Source organism: Macaca mulatta, chromosome 6, assembly GCF_049350105.2.
Source record: "Macaca mulatta isolate MMU2019108-1 chromosome 6, T2T-MMU8v2.0, whole genome shotgun sequence".
Lineage (NCBI taxonomy): Eukaryota > Metazoa > Chordata > Mammalia > Primates > Cercopithecidae > Macaca > Macaca mulatta.
In genome coordinates, this window is record NC_133411.1 from 35,067,988 (window position 1) to 35,085,551 (window position 17,564).

Sequence of the window (17,564 nt, forward strand, 5' to 3'; positions counted from 1 at the left end):
TTTGAGCATGTCAAAACAAACCCCCATTCACACTATTTTTTCCTTATTTCCTTTGCAAACAAAAATAGATTCCTCTTTTTGTTTATTTTTTTTCCACTTCATCTTCTCAAGCTAATCCAATTCACTTTCCACTTCCCCTTTTCTATACATTTGTGTATGTGAATTAACGGGACAGGAAGCTGACCTAGGGGAAATCATAAAAAACTCATAAAATAGCTCCACATGGGAAATAATTTTGCACGAACATGCTTCTGTTATAAATTGTTCTCTCTCTTTGTAAGCTCTCTCTATAATGAAAAAATCTTGTATTGATTTCTCTTGGAATTTTTGATAGCAGTTTTTGACTCAATGCACAATCTGACTATGCTCTGCTAGTCAGACTTATGCTACTGAAAGAAAGAGGATGAGCACAGAAGAGACAAGCTGTAAAAGGTTTAGTCTGAAACTTCTCATGTGTCTAAGGGACAACTTATCTGATTACCAGAGGAAATGATACTTTTTTAAGGTTCAAGACCAGCTTGGGCAACATAGTGAGACCCCATCTTTTAAAAAAAATAGCTAGGCATGGTGGCCAGTGACTGTATTCCTAGCTACTTGGGAGGCTGAGGTGGCAAGATGGCTTGAGGCCAGTAATTCAAAGATACAGGGAACTATGTGCCACTGTACTCCAGCCTGCTTAACAGAGTAAGACTCTGTTCTGTCTTACACACACACACACACACACACACACACACACACACATACACACACACACACAAAGAATAAGTCTAAAAATTCTTTGCCAGTATTTTTGATATTTACCCTGAAAGAACAATACAGACCCACACATCAGCTGTGGGGAGGGGTAAACCACCAGCCTGAATTTTTAAAATCAAGAGGCTTTTAACTCTAGAGTTTCCAAAAAAAAAAGTAGACTCAACACTAAACCACTTTCAGTACACCAAGAAGAATTTCTTTGTGAAAGTGGTTATCTCCTTCTTGCTGCTGTCAGCCCTACTGCTGTACCTTCAAGCCAGCCCAACACCATTAGACTCCTCTGCTGGATGGCATAGTCACCTAGGATGGGATTCACTTGGCTTCATCCAACTCACTCTTATTCCAGTTTTGTCTCTATCTTGTTCTTAAAAGAAGTCTCCAACATTTTATGATCCTGATTTTGTCCTTTAGGTCTTTTATTTTCCTGCAAGGATTTTGAAGTCCTTGTGAAATGAGCATAGTATTAATAAGCTTACAGGGTTTTTGTGGGAGTTAATGACGATGATGATGATAAAAAGAATAAGACTGACATTAACAAGTAACACTTACTGAGCAGTTTCTACAAGCCAGATACTATGCTAAGTATTACATGAATAAAGTCTTTTGATTCTCATGACAATGCTATGAAATACATATAATTATCACTATTTTACAAAATGAGGAAATGGAGACACGGACAAGTTAAGTAACCTACCAAAATTATATGGCTAGCAAGCAGTGGAACTAATGATAAATCTGGTACTCTCCGTGGTGTCAAGCTGCTCACAAGAATTGGAGGGAAGAGTCTAATCCCATCCCTAACCCCCGGGCAAGAGGGAAGCGGGGAGGGAGCATCAAACAAATTGGTTTAAAATGGAAAGGGCTTAGAGGTCAAGTTTGTGTCCAAGTCCTAGGAGAAAATTAAAAGGATAGAATTTGGGCCATAAAATGAAAATCAGAGCTCAATTAAGGGATAGACAGGGACATGACAGGAGTGAGAGCAAACTGGCTCCTATCTGAACCCACTGTCTGTTTTCTTGGCCCATAGTTTCTTAATATGTTTGACACGTCTTTTCAGAACATGGTTTTGTGTACCTCAGTTACCTCAGTTTCCACTACTTTGAAATATGACTATCTAGCCTATGAGAAAGCCTCCAAATTGTTCCAAAGTGAGTTTTACACCCAGTACTCCAATTTATTCTCAAAATGTGATGAAATCCCGTAGTGGTCTTTAGATGGCAGTAACTGACAAACAAGCTGCATCTTTTGTGTATACCCTAACCTCAAAGTCTCTTGAAACTCACCGCAGAAAAATAAAGCCCCAAATTGTGTCACCCATGAGACGTATTTAGAATAAGAAAGATAAGAGTGATAGAAAGTCACTGATAAAAGGAATCTATCTCAGAGACTCAATCTCGGGATTCCCTACCTCACACACTTTCCACAGAGCCTGAGTGATCTCTCTAATTCCATTTGTTGGTTTGGAATAATCTAGAGTCTCCCACAGGATTAGATCCAAAGTCCTTATGTGGCCACAAGGCCCATGGCAACTTGGTTGCCATTGGCCCTGGTTCACTGACAGATTGCTGGCCTCATTTGCACACTTTCTCCTATGTAATATTTGAACAAATATTTATTGAGGGTCTATTATATACCAGTGAGCAACATTAAACTCAACTTCTGCTCTTAAGTCTTACATACTAATTGAGGAAACTGTATCAATCAAATAGATCTAAGATTACAACTGTGAAACATGCTGTGGAGGAGAAACGTACTTTTATGGGAGTCAATAACAGAATCTTACTAGGAAAGGGGGTCAGGAAAGGCTTCTCCATGGAAGTGACACTGGAGCTGTGATTTGAGAGATTAGGCTGTTAACTAAGTGAAGACAAGAAGACAGTCCAGGCAACAACAAGACCAGAGGGAGGCCTTGAAAAACCCTGATGAATAAGACTATTGCTAACTCTCAAGAGCAAAGGCAGGAATAGCAAGAGATGAGAAAGGAAATCAGAAAACCACTGGACTAAACTAAGCCAGGTGTGGGGGTTGCAGAAAGGGTGGCAGGAGAGTGGGTAGATCAGAATACTATTTTCAGATTATCCTGACTACATTGAGGAAACAAGAGGAAAAGAAATTCAACTGATTTTGAGTAGACCAGAAAGTATATACCACTATAGTCCAGAAAAGAGAACACTGTAGCTTTAATTGAAGTGATATAAATGGAGATGGTCAGATAAACGGTCAGTACCTGATAACAGACTTGACATGGGAGGGAGAGAAGGAGGTATCATCAGTGCATCCAGATTTCTGGCTTCTGCAACTGAAAGGATGATAATGTCATGTGCAGACATGAGCAACACGGGACAAACTCAAGTGTGAGTGGAGATGGTCAGGTTTTGATTGGCTGCTTTCTCTCCTGCCTCTAGCACAATCACTTTGTTTCCCTTGTATCACAACAAAACTTCTCAACCTCCCATTGTGTGGTCCAATATCAGTGATATGTCCACTGCCTCTCATATGCATAGTGCTGGCTTAAGAATAAAGCCACTGTCCATGCAGGTCCCTCCACCTGGAATTTCCTTCCTGTGTTAGTCCATTTTCACATTGCTATAAAAGAACTGCCCAAGACTGGGTAATTTATAAGGGAAAGAGGTTTAATTGGCTCACAGTTCAGCATGGCTCGGGAGGCCTCAGGAAACTTACAATCATGGTGGAAGGTGAAGGGGAAGCAAGGCATCTTCACAAGGTGGAAGGAGGGAGAAGTGCCGAGCAGAGGGTGAAGAGCCACTTATTAAACCATCGGATCTCATGAGAACTCACTCACTGTCACAAGAACAGCAAGGGGGAAACCACTCACATAATTCAATTAGCCTTACCATATCACTTCCTCACTAGTTAATTCCTTTTCATTTTCTAAAATCTCATCTTAGACATCCAAGTACCCTTTCCTATTGTAGTACTTTTATACTCATGCCAATCTCAACTTGAATTTTCTATTTTTGCGCTTTTGTGCAGTAGACTCAAAGTTCCTCAGAATCAGGAAATGGGACTTGTGTTCATATTTGCATCCCTGGTGCTAGCACAGGATTTGACATATGCCTGATGATCCACAACTCTCTTCTCATTATGGATTAAGAAAAATGGGCATGGAGCAATGATGTAACTTCCTTAGAGTTGTTGAACTCAGGTCAACTTGCTCAAAGGAGTCATAGCACTGAACCTCACACTCTGCTTCCTGTGCCTGCCATGGTGACATTAGTTAAGGGCTGGAATCATTGCTGTCTGTTGTTGGGCTGCTTATTAGTCACACATGTGAAGAATGGCTTGAGCCGTTTCCTAGGAATTAGGAAAATGAGAATTGTGGACTGCAATTCTGCTGTTAACTTGTGAACCCCGTACCAATTAGAGACTCCATAAAAGCTTGAATGAGGATAATATTTGGCAACTGGGAGGTAGAGAGTCATGGCTTCCTGAAGCAAGCCATGTGTGTCTCTTTACACTTGCAAAACCAGGTTGGTAGAGAAGAGGAGAAACAATGTGATTGTGATGCAGTCAGGGGGCAGTGGCCAATCAAGCTCCTTCAAACAACTTCACTGGCATCAACATGCCATGGAGATGCCTTGGTGACATTATTTCTTGGGAATGAAGAGATGTGGAGTTTAAAGGGGCCTGATCCGTGGAAGCCACATTATGAAATCCTACCAGTGGTGCTGCTGGGACTACAGAGGGTCAAGATTTTTCCTTCTGTTTTATATGACAGCAATTCAAACCCAAGGATTTTTCCTTCTTACGTCCAGAAGTAGCTTTCTCTTTGTTTTTCTTTTTTTGGTCTGAAAATGCTAAATGTTTCTTCACATTTGTATCTAGGAATGCCTATGTGCTCAACCAGTATGAAAAAGAAATTTTTTCTCCAAGGTATCAAAGCATGCTTTTCAAAAGTCAAAAACACAATTCTCATATAAATATATAATGAGCACATGTTCAAGATGTATTTAACTCATTAGTGAGGAGACAGGCAAGATAATTTGGTTCCTTAATGAGGGGATAGGCAAGATGGCAAAGCTGGTTCAAAGGCAGATGCAAAAAACTGATGCAGCTATAGCCAGTCGGGGAGAACTGCTGAATGAGATTGCTAAGTTAGATACAAAATTAGATACCAATTTTTATTGGTCTGGTTCCACCAACCAATAAAACCATCTTCAGAATTATCTTCTCTGCTGGACACAAATCATTTTTGCCTCTACTAGGCAAAAACCATTTGCACCCTAACATTTACTACATGTCAACATCTAACTTTACCACATCTGTGCCCCAATCAATGGTAAACAACCAGTTACATTTTCATAGAGGTGTCTTTAAACATTGAAAGGATATATAGTTTTCATCTTGCCTGTTTTCCAAGTTTTGGATACATTTTCTTAATAAAAGACGACAGGAAGGGAAATGACATACCCATTGGTATTCCAAGATACCCAAAGTATGTTTCAGGTGACAAAGGGAGATGGGGTTATAGGGGAAAGAAGAAAAAATGGATCCCCACTCCACAGATTGTTTTAAAAATAAACTTCTAACACACATGATCATGGAGACTTTTCCTGTCAAGAAAACAATAAGCCTTCCCTTGGCATTTTGACTGCAGGTCTCTTGCTGATGGGGAGATGAATGATGCTGTTCTTTACATATTCCAGCTGCTGGTTAAGCTCTATAGATTGCAAGGGCATTTCGTCAGTTGGCTGGTCCTACCATTCATTACATTTCACTTCATTCATTCATTTGTATCCCAGGCACTGTTTTAGGTGTTGGGGATCTAACAGAAAAAAGACACATGGCTTCTGTCCTCATGGAATTCACATTCTGGTAGAGGTGTGATAGGCAAAAAAAGAGTAAACGAATACAGAGAATCATGATGAATTGTGAGACTGCCATCATCCTGTGATGAAAAGCAATAAGAGGGGTCTACTTTGGATAAATTGGTCACTGAGACCTCTCTGAAGAGGCAGCATTTACGGAGCATTTACAGAGCATGAGGCTTGAGGCATGAGAAGGTGCCAGTCATGTGTAGAACCAGGAGAGGGATGTTTCAGGCATTGGGAACCACAAGTGCATAGACAGTGAGTATGAGAGTAGGAAACAAGGAGAGAGTAACATAAGCAAAGACCAGAAAGGCAGATGGAGGCAAGATCATGAAAGTCTCCACAGGTCATAGCAAGAAATTTTGAATTTGTTCTATTAAAAAAACAGAAAGCCATTAAAGGGTTTTGCGCAGTGCAGCACCGCAGTTTGTATTTAAAATGATCAATTATGGCTGCATTTAAAATGAACATCCATGGAGAATGAATTCTGATGGCAAGGCTGAAAATAGGAAGCAACCATTTGGGAGTTCACTGCAGTAGCCTATGCAAGATATGATAAGGCCAAACCAATGTGATGACTGCGGAGATGATGAGCAGTAGGTGGTTTTGAGATGTATTTTGGAAGTAAGACCACAGTGGGCCTCGCTATTGGATGTGAAAGATATGATAAAAGGAATCAAGAATATCTCCTGGGCTTACATAACCAATGCATAATAGTACTGTTGGGTAAGGTGGTCATTTAGGGAATGGAGGTGGCAGAATTGAAATGATTTAGGCAGGGAGTAATCAAGGTTCCTTTCTGGATTTATTAAGTTTTCAAGACTGAATGGACTTTGACACATTCGGGTGGAGATTTCAAGTAAGTGATTGGATACGAGCCTGAAGCTCAATGAAGACATCTTGGTTGGAGGTATCAATTGAGAGTCTCAGGACATAGAAGACATATAAATCTCTTACATTTATATAAGACTTACATTTATATAAATGTAAGTCTCTAAGAACAGATGAAATCCCCAAAGGTAAATGTGCAGATAGACAAGTAGTCCCAAATCTGAGAGACTTGTGTTAAATATGCAAGAAGTAAATTAATAGTATCAAAGGTTCAACATTTCCATGTTTTTCTTACCTTTTACTGAAACCATCCAACCATGTCGTGATTTAGTCTATTTCTTTTGCAGAACATCTTTGGTGACTGCAGTGAGTCTATGTTTATGTTATTAGATGCAATGACTGTCAAGAGACTCCAACTATGAATATTTTGGAAATGTTATCCATATCTATATCCATATCCCTCTCAGTATCACTGAATTCCCAAGAGAATAACACAGAAATAATATTTTCCTTCTCAATTGACTTCCAAACACTTTCTGATACCCTCTTTCTTGTCTACCAAGAACTCCCCTGAAAAAAGGAGGTAGGAAGTGTGAGGATATATAGCAGAATAGTGAAGGGAAAATGTTACCTCTTCTTCTTCAAGTAGAATGAGCCGAACCACAACGATGTGAATTGCATTGCCAATGCTTGGGTTATGGAACAACCCGGTGACCTAGGGTCAGAAATAGAAAACCATTAGCTCCACATGAAGAGATAATAAACAAACACCAGAGGAGACAATAGCATTGTAATGCACATAAAATAAAGGTTTTCTTATAGGTCAGAAACGTTGGGTGGTGTGCTAAGAAGAGTGAAATGTGCCCATGGCTCATTCCACATTACAATATTTAAAGACAATCTTTCAGGGTGATTGCTTGGCTGTGTGTCTGAGGGATTAACATTTTTCTTTTCTTAACCCAGCCCACAGTATTCTCCTCTTTTATTATCAGTTACTCAGGCAAATACCTTTTCCCATCTCAATAGGACTAACATTCTCTTGAAGGCAGACAACATCAATAATGCAAATAGAAAGCTTTAAATTAGGAGTCATTAACTTTATTCCAATTATATTTCTAACTACTTTGAGGAAATTATGTTCTAGTTCTTTGCCTCAGTTTACCCCTTTGGTTTACTAACATAAACCGATGAGACAAAGCTGCACGAAAAGGATTGAGTCACTTGGTAAATACCTACTAGAAATATGTAACTAATAAATGATAAAATGTTCCCAGGATATACAATTTTAAGGGAAAGACTAATTTATCCTGAATTTTCATCCATATTCATCCTTAGGCAGGTACTAGTTTCACATATATATTTACAAAAATAAGTTAAAAGGACCAAAGAAAGGCCTTTCTTATTTATGTAAGCATTTTTTTTTTTTTTTTTTAAGATGGAGTCTCACTCTTTTGCCCAGGCTGGAATGCAGTGGTGTGATCTCGGCTCACTGCATCCTCGGCCTCCCGGGTTCAAGCAATTCTCCTGCCTCAGTCTCCTGAGTAGCTGGGATTACAGGCGCCCGCCACCATGCCAAGCTAATTTTTGTATTTTTAGTAGAGATGGGGTTTCACCACGCTGGTCAGGCTGGTCTCGAACCCCTGACCTCGTGATCCACCCACCTTGGCCTCCCAAAGTGCTAGGATTACAGGCAAGAGCCACCGTGCCCGGCCCTATGTAAGCATTTCTAATGACATCTCTTCACCAGCTGCCCCAGCCCCCATGTAGTTTGGCATACCATGTTCATGATGGTGAGGATGTAGGACTCCACATTCTCACTCCCATGGTATTCAATCATCTTTGTGTCGGCCACCACCAGTGTCTCCACCCATCTCTCCTTGCTGATGGAACGCCGAGAGCGGCTTCTGCTTGGCAAGTTGTGCCTCTCCCACTTCTCCCGCCATAGCTCTTGCTTCTGGGAGATGTTAACGCTATCTAAACAGTAAACAGAGGACAATGGTCTAACACTGTATATGTCTCATATATTATCTACTTATGTTTGTAAAGATGCAAGGCCATAAGTTTAATCTACTTTCATAATATAAATGCAATGTCTTTACATACATGACTGAAATAGACCAATTTAAACGAATATGACCAAGAGAAATTTGAATCTTACAGAGAGGTTCAAAAAGTACTTTATAAAAATGTTTATTACCTACTACATTAAATGATGTCTTCCACTATTGAAAAGACATAACCAACAATGGGAACTTTCTCTTTCTTCTCCTCCTCTAAATTATTCAGTGCCTACTGTGTGCAAGGCAATATACCAGGCTTTTAAATGCCACATTGTTTATCCTCATGAATAACTAAGGTACATATTCTTCTCTCCATTTTGCAAATGTGGAAACTGATGCTCAAAGTGGCTGATTAAATAACTTTCCCAAAGCTGCGCAGCCCATCAGTCAGTAAAAGACTCAGTATTTTCTATGCCCTAAAATCATGCATTTTTAAAAATATACACCACACTGTTTCCTACAGAGTAAACACGTATAAAACTGTAGTATATATAAGCTGAAAACCTGCAGAAGGTTCCAGGCATTCCACTTGAAGATGGCACAAAAAGAGGTGGAAAAGATCCAAAGAAGGACAGCAAAATTATCAAGGTGACTGACAGATTTTAGTATGAAAATGATTTGATATATGAGGGTCATGGTTTGGAAGATGAAATCTCGGAGAGGCTATAGAATGATAAAGAAAGTCAGACAGTAGCTTCTCGGAATCATTCTTAAAATCCCAGAATACTGTAAGTAGGCAGCACGTTCCAACTTGAAAGAGGTCTGTTCAAAACCAAAATGAATAAAAGGCTACCTCACACATCAGGAAGCAAGTACTTAACCCAAGTGGAAGTCAAGTGTAAAAAGTTCCAGTGGGCTCAGAATGGCTTAGGGTGCCGAGGAAAGACAGGTTGACCGGAAGAGAGTAAAGAAAGAAGCCTGGGCTGATACAGGGGCAGCGCCTGGGTCTTTGAAGATTCCTATCAGGATCACAGCCACAAACACTTCCTGCCTCTCTCTCATCTGCACCCTGGGCCCCTGGCAGGGGCAGAACATCAAAGCAGAGTGGCAAACCTCATGTTCCCTTCCTAATCTTTGGTAATGGCCATCCAGTCTGAACTTGAATACTTCAGCAGGAGGAGGGGACACTCAACAACTCACAGGGCATCTTGTTCTATTGGGAAATTCTCGACTGCATTGAGCTGAAACTTGCCTCTCTGTCATTCCTCCTTGTTAGTTCTGGTCCTGTTCTCTGAAACATCTACAACTACACCCCCTGCTGGGGCCCGGCCTCAGAACCTGAGTTGGGACAACTAACACCATATCCTGCCCTCTCCCCTGGTGCTCTCTAGGCTGTGGGAGTTGCTTACATTGATTTGTGTGTAACCTTTCCTGGTTCCTCAGTTTCACTGCCCATATGAAGTTAGAACACGTTTGGTGATATTGACAAAATAAATGAAACATCATCATAGGTCTAAATAAATTCAAACTCTAGCGTTGTGAGTTTCACTTCAAAATAATAATGCTGTACTTTGATATAACACTTCTGAGAAATAATCCGGGATTATGTAAACTTTGGAGGGAAGTCCTGTGAAGATTTAAAAACGGGGAGATGGTTAACCCCTCATCTGAATGGAACCATTTTCTAGTTTCCTTCTCCACTCACTTTGCATGGGGAAGCATGAATTCCGTAAGAAATATCAAGATTTTATCACTGGTTTCTAACTTTCTGAAACCCCCTCCCTCATTCTCCCATCAGCCTTTTGTCCCTTTTTTGAATCTCACGTGAATGTTTTCAAACCATTATCTGCTTTCAGATGTCTCTGGATAAGCCAAGCAGCCGGCCCCCTTTGAGCCCACGTGGGCTGGTGTTTTCTGAAAGGGCTGTTACAGGTTGGGTTGAGTACAGGAATTGGGACAATGTGGATTCGGTCCCATCTTTCTCTCAGGCCCCTCCTATCTTGCTGGGTGGGGACAGGTCTACTGTAACCAGGAGGCTGCTCCGTGCCGCCCTGACCTTGTGTGTGAGGGTGACTGGCAGACAGTTTTCTCACCCAGTGCCCTCACAAAGCCCTTGGGGCCTTAGCCCTTCTTCTCCCTTGGCCCCTGCAGGCTCAGCCTCCCTCCCCTGGGTGCCGGTCCCCTCACAGAGGCTTCAGCTCACCTCAGCAGGCAAAGACTGTGCGGTGCACAGCCCCTCATTAAAGCAGAACCCGGTGCTCCTGGCTGCACCTCTGTCCTCACCCTCAGAGATCTACTGTTAGGTGCTAGCAGGAAGCTGTCATGGGTGAGAAATACGTAGAAAAAAGAAGTAGTTTCTCTGCTTCCCTTAGTCCTGTCTTTCTTTACTTACTTCTTCTTTACTCTCCCCTTTTTCTACCTTTTATCCCTCAGTGTTGACAAAGAGAGTTGCTAGGCACTCAATGTTTGCATCCTGCCCAGACGCAGATGTTGAAGCCCTAATCCCCAAGGTAATGGTATTTGGAGGTGGGGCCTTTAGATGGCAGTTAGGCTGAGATGAACTTGTGACAGTGGAGCCCCCATCATGGGATTAGTGTCCTTATAAGAAAAGGACGAGACATCAGAGCCCTCTCTTTCTCTCAGAGAGAGGAGAGAGATGAGGACACAGCAGGAAGATATATACATCTCTCTCTCTCTCTCTATATATATATAGGCACTGAAAATATATATACATATATTTATTTACTTTCTCTTTCTCTATATAGGCACTGTGTGTGTGTGTGTATGTATATATATGAGAGAGAGAGAGAGAGAGGTAGATCTTGGACTTGACCTTGGACTTCCAGTCTCTAGAATTGTGAGAAATAAATTTCTGCTGTTTAGGACACCCAGTCTACCCAGTCTATAGCATTTTGTTATAGCAGCCTGAGCTAACTAAGACACGAGTTTTTTTTTTTTTTAAAGACATCTTTAAAGTCCAAGTTACTTTCATTTTTCCAGCAAATAGGTAGTTACTCAGTAGTAAACAGTCATATAGGAGGAAATGTGGAAATGAGAGACGGGGTCTGCTAAAGGCATGTTATCTATTTAAAATTTTTCAACAAAACCTACATTAAGCACTTATTAAAGTTCAGGTCCTATACTAAGCACATAGCACCATACCTCATTTAACCGTGCTGACAAATCTATGAGATAAGCCCTCTTATGATCACCATCTTATAGATGAAGAACTTGAGGATCAAAAAGATTAGGTAATTTTCCTAAAGTCACATAGTAAATGACAGATTCAGTCATCTGTGTGATTTCACTATAGCAACGACAAACATTTATACAATAGGTTTTCTGGGCAAGGCCCGAATTACTCTCCTGAGTAGAGACAAAGAAGTAGGTGATGTGATCCTTGACTTTACGCAACAACCAATCTACTTGTGGGTGATGAGACATGAACACAAGAAAAATTGTCATCATTGGGGTTCAAGTAATTCCCAAAGAGAAATATCAGTTATATTATAGATAGTGCCGGAAGCTTTGCGGAAGTGGTAGGATCTGAACCGGGTCTTAACAGGACTGAGCTGGGGGAGAGGACTGTATATATGTAGACTGACTCTGCAGAGTTCTAGTGAAATCTCAGATTTGATGGAAGAATTGTTTCTACTAAGCAATTTCAGAAAGTACGAGAAACCAGCCCTACACATTTATCTCCAAAGCTGATGACAAAGACAGCTAGTTCTTTGGGTCAGGTGAGGGGTTGATGATTCTGGGAAGCTCGCCTCACTGTTCCCCATCATACACACCACTGCGTTTAGAGACCCCTCTTCTCAGCCGGCATAGCTTCTGGCCACACTTCAATCCGAGTACTTTTTATATTGCCATAATTTCCTGTTATTTAAGGGGCTCTCTAATTAGGTTTTAAGCAACTAAAGGGCTAGAAAAACATCTTCTTTGGCCTTTGCCCCAATCCTAATACCATAACAGGCAAAAGTGGCACCCAGTAAATACCAAATGCACAAGCGAAGAACTGAAGATGAATCAGAACCAATGTATGAACCACACACGAAGAACTGCCAGGTTTGTCAATTTTTTCCATTTGATGACTTTTTTCATTTAAGGAATTATCCCCACTGAGACCATGACGTGCTTGTTTCAAGCAGAGAAATCCAGTCAAATGGGCAGCTTAAGTAAGGAAAATTTCCAGTGCTGAGAGAGGACAGAGAACTGACTTTCCCACATGGAAGCTAACAGAGTACAGATGTCTGTCTGGCATTGGCTGAAGTGTTCAGTATACCTGAGCACTAACAGAACAGAAGTCCTAGAAGATCCCTGGAAAATGCAATTTACTGAGTACTTTTTCCTTCCCCAAGCACTGCAGGCAGCTCTTCACAAAGCTCTCTCTCTTTAGGGATTTTGCAGGTAGCAGAGCCTTCACCTACTGCTGATCTCTGAGTCCGTGTCCACTGCAGCCAGGCAAGGATCATGCCTTGATGAAGCCACACGGAGGAACCTGGAGTAGTGTTAGGGAGCAAAGAAAGTGAACACAGATGGCGGAAGACTCCGGAAATTACAAAGTTTCCAGTACATTCAGGAGTGCTTTTTAACGTGCCAGTAGTTTCTAGTTTGAGCAAGGAGGCTTCCTATTCTACTTAGAAAATTGCTCAAGGCTCTGCCTCCAGCCCAACCCTTCCCTCATCTGGATTCTCTTCTACAACCTTATATCAGATTTCCAACAGAGAAGGATTTCTGCCCAGTCAATGCAGGTTGACCACTAACTGGAAATTGGCCACTAATTACTACTGCCTTGTTTGAGGTCCAGCTTCTCCCAAGATGACCTTCTCAAGTTGATCTTCTCCAGCCCACACTGCAGCTTCCAGACAAGTGAGACCTAGTACCCTAACTGTCCCACCTTTCTGTCACCACCTCTGCAAGGTTTCTGAAACATGACACCTGGGCAGCAACACAGCAACACAGCCACTAACAGCCACCTGGGATCCAGTGCCTATCAAGAGCCCAACTGGTGCTAAACACTCTTGGATTTGATCATTTATCTTAATTCTCACAATAAAAACATGTAGTAAATATTATTGCCATTTTAAAATGAGAAAGCTGAGACCCAGAGAGATTACAGAGTTTATTCAAAGTCTCATAGCCAGTAAGCAGCAGGACCAGCATTTTAGCTGGGTTAGTGTGAATCTTATTTAACTTAGCAGCATGGAGATGGCGATGGGATTTCCGGGATCACCTGCCTAAAAATTTCAGCGTGAGGAATGGAAAGGATCAACTAAAAAAAAAAATCATCTATAGAAGAAGTTGGACCCCAAACCAGCTGAGTTCTAGTCCTCCAGGTCCCCACCAGTCTTCAACAATGCATGAAGGACATTTGTCTAGGAGTGCAGTAGGAGGTAGGTGACCTTTTGATACTAGATTTCTGGAGACAATGTCCTGTTCTTTATATAACTCAGACAAGTTCTACTCAGGGAAGATGTTGTGGACCCAGTGTTGAGGGCTGGAGAGATGGTATCAGGAAAAAAGAAGGAAAGCATCTTAAGACTAATAGGTCCTATCCAGGCCCACTATTGATAGCTGCTCACTCCCCATGCCTACTGGCCTGGCCCAAACCACCTGTGACCTTGGACAAATATTACTATCTCTTCCCCTGTCTAATGAAGAAACTGAATTGAATTCCTATTTTTGTGAGTCATGGAACCTTTCCTTCATACAAAGATTATGCAAAAAGTAAAGAAAAGAATGAACCCCAAAGTTGCTGGGGTCATGGGGTGTGGTGGGTGGCTCCAAAGGGGATTCCACATGGCACATCTTTAAACCACCAGATGACACCATCTCTGAGGTTCTTCCAGTTCTAGTGTTCTCTGAGTTGGGCAAACACACCTTTCCACTGCCAAGGCATAATTGTGAGCTATCTGCTGCATGCTAGCATTTACTTAGGGCTACCACACACTTGCACCCAGACCCTCTTCTTGGCAGGTCATTGTGGCCTTCCCCAGCAGAGTCGAACACCAATGCAGGTGTGTGCATCCATTAGCAACAACGGCTGAGCAGCCCGAGGGGCCCAACTCCCCAGGCCAGCTTTGGGAAGATTTGAAGAGTCTCCGTAGGAAGTTCATTTTTACTCCACAAAAAGTTTACCTCGCTAACTGTGAACAAAGAATTTTTTTTACACTTAAGTAATAGACTATCCATTTCTCAAAACTGGCCACTGTTGAAGTATAAATAGCTGCCTTTAAAGAAAGCAAGCAAGCAACCTGAGTCTAAGTATTAGAAACGGCTAGATCCCCAAAACAAGTACATCGCAGCTTAAGGGTATGGATAAAAAGTATAAGCACCTGAAAAAAGAAAGAAAGAAAGAAAGAAAGAGATGTATTCCCAAAGGCTGGATGGTCCTGCCTGACACTGCACTCACTTCATTCAGAATACGTCAAAAAGATGGAAATGGCAGATCATTTGGGACACATGACTCTTCCCAAAATACCAACATAATTACATCAAATGTAAGTAAAAAGGATGTTTGAAGATCTTTCCAGAGAGTCAATAATCTGAACGAGTCGAGAATTTATAATGAATTTATATTAAATCCATTGTTATTTATATGTTTATATTAGATATAATAATAGATTTATATTAAATCCATTACATTAATATTAAATCCATTATTATTTTGTTAATTATCTATTTAACATTTGTAATGCAAAGTAATTCCACTGATTTGAGGTCTGACCCCACACACTTTTCTGTTCCACACTCTCTCATAGAAATGTGCTGATGCATTTCTCACAATGAAGACCAGATGTGGAGGAGGCTTCTGGGGGCAGAAGTAAAATAAACAAAAAATGAAGTAATCAACCAAGTGGATAATGAGTCCCAGCATGCTTAGACATCGATAGAACTCTGCTGACACACTTCCCTTAGCTTCATGACTGAGGACTGGGGAATAACTCAGGGACTTTCACGCTTCACCCAAGCCTCCCAAAACATTTCTTACAGTTTCTATGTCCATGTCCTCAATGGTGAGCTGGCCATTGCTGTAAGGGTTCAAAAAGAGTTTACTCCTGCACAGTTACATTTCATGTAGGGTATAAAGTTTCTACCAGCCTGTAAAAGAAAGACTACCTATATTGTGACTCTCCTGCTGGGAAATTTAGTACGTGTTTACAAAGCTCTCTAGACAATGAGTCTCACTCTGTTTTTAGAGGTCCCATTAATACCTAGTGTTCTGAGGAATATCGCTGAAAAAAATACAACTTTTAGGGGATACTAGCTCAGGAAGGAAGTGAGATTCAATGAATACTAAAGTCTTTTCATATTATAAGCCTGTCATTCTATGATGATCTCTATGGAAATGAAGGGGAGCAAAGTCTTATCCAGGAACCATAGAGTGGGAACACAATGCTTTCTTCTTAGGGTTCTCCCTGGTCTTAAGGACAGTTTCCATCTTGCCGGACCAGAAATACTGTTAGTTAAATAGAGCCACTAGGGAAGCAGGTGAGACATGGAAGAGAGGTCTCTTGGGAAACGGAGTTATCTTCCATCTGTGGAAAGATAGGTGATGGACAAGCAGGGAGTCATGCTAGCATTTACTTAGGGCTGGTCCTGAGCTTCAGCAGGACCTTCCAAAGACAAGACCATGCTGGAACTCCACGTATACCTCCTTACACATCCTGGCAGCACTTTTAGAGATTCTCACTAAGACCTACAAGTATAGTATGTGCTCAATAAATACAGTGCAAACTGCTTGAGAGGCTTTTCTTAACGTTCACACCAACCTAAGGCTAACTATTGACCTAAGAAAAAAAGATGAATTAGTGCTGTGTAAATAGATCTGGACTATCCTAAGGTGAGCCCCCTCTCAGTGTCCCTACCCCACTGGCCCAGACCCTTCTCTGTTGTTTGTATCAAGTCTTTAAAACTTACTAGGTCAAATATTGAACATGCCTGAGGCAATTTGTGCCTTCCTTTATGATGACTGTGTTAGACTGCCAGTTGTCCTCAATATTTGTTCTTCCTCTCTTCCTCTTTCTTTTTCTGGGTGCATGGCTTCCTAGAATATAGACTAAAGTTCCCTGCCCCCTTTGCAGTTAAATTCTGACCAATAAGACACAAGGGGAAGGGCTACATGTAACTTTCAGAATTTAAAGGGAAGGCAGAGCCCCTTCTCTTCCTTTGCCTCCTTCCTGGCCTGAATGTGGATGGTTTCAACAAAATGGATGCCAGATATTGAAGAAGATGGAATAATATAGAAGACAGACAATAAAAGGATCCTGGGTTCCTGATTGTGGAGATAAAACCTGGGATGTTTTATTTCCAAATTCCATTTATATGTGAGAAAAATAAAAGTATTTTTCAACTTGAATAGAAGAGGGCTGTCTTATCTGTTTTGTTCACTCCTTTTACCCCCAGCACTTAGAATAATTCCTTCTACTCAGTAACAATATTTTAAATAAATCAGTCTTACGTGGGATTTTCTGCCAGCCAAAACCCATATTATTCTAAGTAAGTGACATGATGACTTAACTCTCCCCTTCATGTTTGGAGGCACTATCTCTTCTCAGAGTCTGTAATCCTAGGAGTGAACTGCTTTCATCTCCAAGTGACAGCATTCGATCTGTCCCCTCAGATCAGCAAGTTGATTATGTATAAATAAACAGTGAGTTCTCTTTTACTACCTTCAGTCTGTTAACATAGGAATAAGACTGATTTCCCACAATGGCTTCCAAAAATAGTATTTTCAGAGAAGTCACATATTTACTCTTGTTCTGGAGAAAATAGTCCCATGAGTCCTATGTGTATCTTCTTAAGAGAACTGAAGGTACCAAGGTTTAGTTGAGAGGGAAAGTGGACACTATTTATGCTTGGAAACCTCATATGTACTTTTAAATGAAACAAGAAAATTCTGGGTGATTCCCACTGGACTGCTTATTTAGTAACACTCTCTCCACTGTCATCAAAGGGTCAGCAAGTCTGTTAGTCGGAAGCCTGCAATTCAAATATCTCTGTTACTGCTACACCCAGCTCACACATAACTGCTTGATATTTCATTTCACCAACTTGACTGCAGGGCATAAATAGATTTAAGTTCTTCCCATACTCCCAGATTGACAAATATTAACTTGGTGAGTCAACAATAATCAAGCTC

General features: G+C 41.1%; 1 protein-coding gene across 1 annotated transcript in view; it reads right to left on the reverse strand.

Annotated features, from left to right (window-relative positions):
* Window positions 1–17,564, reverse strand: part of ADAMTS12 (ADAM metallopeptidase with thrombospondin type 1 motif 12) — a 377,381-nt gene that overhangs the window by 149,154 nt on the left and 210,663 nt on the right. Inside the window, exons 4-5 of the mRNA XM_015139808.3 lie at window positions 8,197–8,393; window positions 7,051–7,134 (exon numbers count right to left, since the gene is read on the reverse strand). Coding sequence (XP_014995294.3) covers window positions 7,051–7,134; window positions 8,197–8,393 — 281 coding nt within the window. The remainder of the gene's footprint in view (window positions 1–7,050; window positions 7,135–8,196; window positions 8,394–17,564) is intronic.